Here is a 5,146-nt window from a genome sequence, read left to right on the forward strand (position 1 = left end):
AGAGCTAGTGTGAACGGAGAGGACCCTCATTTTTCCCATCATCAGGACCATGGACCCTGAGTAGTAGTGATAGTTATATAAAACAATACAAATATAGAAAATACGGGCATTCTACTAATAGAGCTTGTGTGAACGGAGAGGACCCTCATTTTGCCCATCATCAGGACCATGGACCCTGAGTAGTACCATGATCGACAAGGAAACCCGCAAGAATGTTTGGCCGTCGTCCTCGACATGCTCGGCACCGTCTGGCCGTCCCTCGTCACTCGCCGGCACGCCCACAAGGGCGAGGTGGACACAAGCAACTCCTCCTCGTGCCTGCAATCCTGGAGCGGAATCGTGTTACTTTCTAGTCATATGGCGAGAAAGTGATACAATAAGAAGAAAACAATCAAAACGTGCGTCTCTCTAGCTTGCTAGTGCCACAAGCTGAAGCTTGTACAAAAACCACTGCTGAGAGGAAGCCAGCCTTGTGTTGATATGGCTATATAAGCTGCTGGGGAATACACAACTACACAAGGCTGGCAAACACCACGAGAAGTCCATTACCTGCATTTCTTAATACAGTACTAAATAAAAATGTTGAGTCTCGCTTGGACTCGTCGCGGCGACGCGGAGGCACCACCCACCCCAACCCCAACCTGGGGTGGCTGCTCTCTCCACGGACTCGACATTGAGGTGGTGAGGGAGAAGGACACTGTCCCTGGCGGCAACGGCAACGGGCTAGTTGCAATCCCTTCGTATTTTTGGGGCGCCCGGCTGGCGAAGCGGCAAGATGGAGGCTTCCCCTTGTACACGGGCTACTCGGCGGCGAGGGCCTTGGTCGGCAAGGGGGCGGGGGCCATGGCGGATCTGAGAAGGCTGTCTCGCGAGGCGGAAGACATGCTGGCGGAGATGTTTGCTAGCATTAGCAGTGATGGCGGAGGCGACGCGGCACGGCCCAGGGTGGTGCAACTGCGACTGTCGCCGGAGCTGGCGCTGTGGAAAAGCACGCAGCACGCAATCGGCAACGTGTTGCCCACTAAGGGCGCCGGGCTGGTCCAAGCCACGCCGCAGGTTCTCGCCTTGCTGGGCGCCGCCGACTGGCCTGAGGCGATGACAACAACCAACGCCCTATCTGGTAGCGGCATGGCGAACCTGCTGATTGGCGCCTCCGACGTGCGCACCCTCTTCTCCAACTACGTGGTGGACATGGCATTTTATTACGAGCACGGGTACCACAAGGTGTTCCCCTCCTTCAGCCAACTCCTGCGCGACGGGCTCGCCGACGCCCGCTCGCTACGAACCCCTGGTGGCCAGCAGCGACGCGAGGCCGTCGCCATCGGCGCGTCCTACATCCGAGCCAAGATCGCATTGGAGGCGGCGCACAGGACGCTCCTCAAGGACCGGTCGGGGCAGATGGACCGCCACGCCGCCCAGGTCATGTCCCTGTGCGAGAGCAGCATCCTCGGCATGGGGGCTGAGGCCATAGCCCGGGGCTTCGATGTCGGCGCCGTCACGAGCGACCTCGTCTTCAGCTCGCCCGGCACCGATGTCATCGATGTGGGCAGTGACCTGGTAAACTCCGAGGTCATGAACTCGTTCCTCAACGTGGCCGACATCGCCGCCACAGGCGTGGTGAGCGAGACGGCGCTGCGGGCCATCTACGACGCCTACGCTGCCACGGGAGCTCGGATGTACACTCAGAGGTGGCACGAGCCTGTGGCCCGGATGTGCATCACCTTGTACACTTGGCACCTGCACAACGACCGGCACATGTTCCTCCGCCGTGCCCTCCTAGGATGGCCCAAGGCCCGCAAGTCCCCGGCGCGGCCCCAGCGAGAGGCCGACTTCGACGAGGTCTTCGACACCGACTTTCATACCACCGGCTTCAGCAGGCCCCTTGACGCTGAGTATGCCTGCAATGGGGAAGAAACCTGCGACCACGTCCGGCGCTTCCTCAAAGTAAAAGGAGACCAAGACCACCTGCTGGCCGCCCTTTGGTCGTCCATTGTCACCGGTCCGCTGGAGTACGTCCGGAAGGGCGAGGTGGACGAGCAGCGTGAGAAACACCTCATTGAATCCTCGCGCCTGCAAATGGTCCAGCTCTTCTCCAAGGGCCTCATCGACGAAATGGTTTGGCTCGTCGCCCATGCAAGCCACCATGCCTGGCAGGTGAACTATCTGTTTGAGGCCGCCATGTTTGGCAGCATACTGGACGGGGGCGAGTTGATAGGCAAGCTCGATCGGGCGGAATAGGCTGTCAACATGCATCCATCTTAATTATATTCGGCCGGCCGGCCTGCTGCTGTGATCGATCCGAACGAACGTCCTTAATTCTGCATGCATGCATGTTTTCCTTTTTAATTCTATATTTTCTTTCTTCTTTGGGAATCCCCTTTCTTTCCAATCATACGATGACATTCAACTTTTTTCCATTTCATTCATCCCAAACTCAAAATATTATGTATGTATGTATGTTACTTACAGTTTTTATACGTGCATCTACTCCTATTTAATTTACATGAGGTCGACATTGGTGTCCTCTCCAAATTCCATCCAAACCTTCTTGGTGTCGTTCGTCCAAGAAGCAAATCTCGGAAATGATATGTTTCATCTCCTACTCACAACTATCCTCAAACACCATCTTTTTTGTTTTGTATAAATATTCATATGGAACGGTAAAGATAGAGCCAGCCATACAATGGCGGAAATTAATTAATTAAGCAGCTCATGTTTTTCTCTTCTTCTTTTTTGAAAAGGAGGTTAGCCTGTGGCCTCTGCATCAAATGGATGCATGCAACCATTTAAAAAAAAAATCAAAGCTCACTCTTGCCTGACTTCTTTGTCAGCAAGTTGAAGTGTGCATCGATTGCCAACCAGCCGTGAGTTCTGCACCTTGTTAAGGAGGAATAGGAGACAACAACATGACCATGACATATATACCCTACTTGCTGTCTAAATCTTATATTTGGCCCGCTCTGAACATGGTCCCCCATATTTTCCTTTTCTTGTCTATGCATTTCCTTTCTTCTTTGGGACTGTCGGCTGTTTTTCAATTCGACCTAAGTTAAGTTTTCTTCTAACCATAGGATGACACGTGGACATTCACCTTTTTTCGATTTCATGAAAAATCATTTTTTTTAACGTGAAATCTATTTTCAGGGCTATTTCCGGCGGACTCCCGCATAGCCTTGGATTTCGAACGAGTGAATGGGATTATAAGTGTTTCTAGTCATCAATGTAACATAGATGAGCCCCCTCCCCCCCCCTCTACACACACAAAAGCATAGATGAGCCGCATGTCTTCGTGTTGATTATATATGTGTGATTACAACGTTTAGAGAGATTACAGGGAGGTTTGGAGAGATAGAGCTTATCCCAAAAGACTAGGCAAAAAAAATGTTTATCTCACATATTCAGTTGTACATGTTTATCCTAACAGGTGCATGTTTTTTGCATCGTTTTGCTCCGAATTTCGACAGTTTTCTTTGGGAGTTTTAACAGGTGCATGTTCCTGATTAGTAACAGGTATCACTAGTAGAAAAAGGGGCTTTCGTTCGGGCCTGGCCAGCCCATTAGTCCCGGTTCTGCCACGAACTGGGACCAATGGAGGCATTTGTCCCGGTTCGAGAGCCCAGGGGGCCGGCAGGGGCCTCGTGGGCATTGGTCCCGGTTCGTCTGGGCCCATTTTTCCCGGTTCTTGGCACGAACCGGGACCAATGGGCCTCGCTCCTTGCCCACAACCATTGGTCTCGGTTCGTGGCAGGAACCGGTAAAGGAGGAGGGCCTTTAGTCCCGGTTCCATCCACGAACCGAGACAAATGAGTTGCCTATATATATATACCCCATCGCCGGTGAGCAGAGCACTCCACAGTGCTCTGTTTTTTGCTGGCCGGCGAGGGGGAGGGCATTGGGTGCTCTAGCTCACCTCCTATGCACATGAGGTGTTCGATGAAATGCCCGAGCCACACTAGTTAAGCTTTCTCCTCTCGAAGCTCGACCTTCGAGATCCATTTTCTCCGAGATTTGTCTAGGTTTATATTAGTGGTCCGTCACGCCCCGTCCCCGTCTTCACTGCCGTCGATCGCCCGCGCCGATCTCGTCGCCGGGACCACCGTGGTGAGCCTCTTGTTCTTATCTTCTTTCTGAAAAAAAATTCTTACTTTACATAGATACTTGTCTAATTTTCTTACTTTTGACACACATAATTATATATAATGCACGCAGATGAACAGGCAATGGATGTACGGTGACAGACACACCTCCGAGTACATTAAGGGCGTGCATAATTTTCTCGAAGTAGCTGAGGCAAACAAGCATAATTGTTTTATGTGCTGTCCATGCCCTAGCTGTGGGAATACGAGGTCTTACTCTCACTCGAAAACCCTTCACACCCACCTGCTTTATAAGGGTTTCATGCCACACTATAATGTTTGGACCAAGCACGGAGAAATAAATAGGGGTTATGATGGAAGGCAGCGAAGAAGAAGAGGACGATGACAACTATGTGCCCCCTGAATACGGTGATGCTGCAACGAGGGAAGCTGCCGAAGATCAAGAGGAACCAGACGATGTGCCCGATGATGATGATCTCCGCCGGGTCATTGTCGATGCAAGGACGCAATGCGAAAGTGAAAAGGAGAAGCTGAAGTTCGATCGCATGTTAGAGGATAACAAAAAAGGGTTGTACCCCAATTGCGAAGATGGCAACACAAAGCTCGGTACCGTACTGGAATTACTGCAGTGGAAGGCAGAGAATGCTGTGCCTGACAAAGGATTTGAGAAGCTACTGAAAATATTGAAGAAGAAGCTTCCAAAGGATAACGAATTGCCCGACAGTACGTACGCAGCAAAGAAGGTCGTATGCCCTCTAGGATTGGAGGTGGAGAAGATACATGCATGCCCTAATGACTGCATCCTCTACCGCGGTGCGTACAAGGATTTGAACGCATGCCCGGTATGCGGTGCATTGCGGTATAAGATCAGACGAGATGACCCTGGTGATGTTGATGGCGAGCCCCGCAGGAAGAGGGTTCCTGCGAAGGTGATGTGGTATGCTCCTATAATACCATGGTTGAAACGACTGTTCAGAAACAAAGAGCATGCCAAGTTGATGCGATGGCACAGTGAGGACCGTAAGAAAGACGGGAAGTTGAGAGCACCC

At 51.7% G+C, this 5,146-nt stretch overlaps 1 protein-coding gene across 1 annotated transcript; it reads left to right on the forward strand.

Annotated features, from left to right (window-relative positions):
• The first annotated feature begins 454 nt into the window (after nt 1-454).
• On the forward strand, nt 455-2,291 carry LOC141022216 (uncharacterized). Its single transcript, XM_073498532.1, has one exon. The coding sequence runs from the start codon at nt 580-582 to the stop codon at nt 2,236-2,238; it is 1,659 nt and encodes a 552-aa protein (XP_073354633.1). The 5' UTR covers nt 455-579; the 3' UTR covers nt 2,239-2,291.
• The last annotated feature ends 2,855 nt before the right edge of the window (nt 2,292-5,146 follow it).

The sequence above is a fragment of the Aegilops tauschii genome, chromosome 5 (assembly GCF_002575655.3).
Source record: "Aegilops tauschii subsp. strangulata cultivar AL8/78 chromosome 5, Aet v6.0, whole genome shotgun sequence".
NCBI classification, from domain to species: Eukaryota; Viridiplantae; Streptophyta; class Magnoliopsida; order Poales; family Poaceae; genus Aegilops; species Aegilops tauschii.

Coding starts and splice junctions, on each gene's coding strand:
- LOC141022216 (XM_073498532.1), top strand. CDS start 580: ATGTTGAGTCTCGCTTGGACTCGTCGCGGCGACGCGGAGGCACCACCC.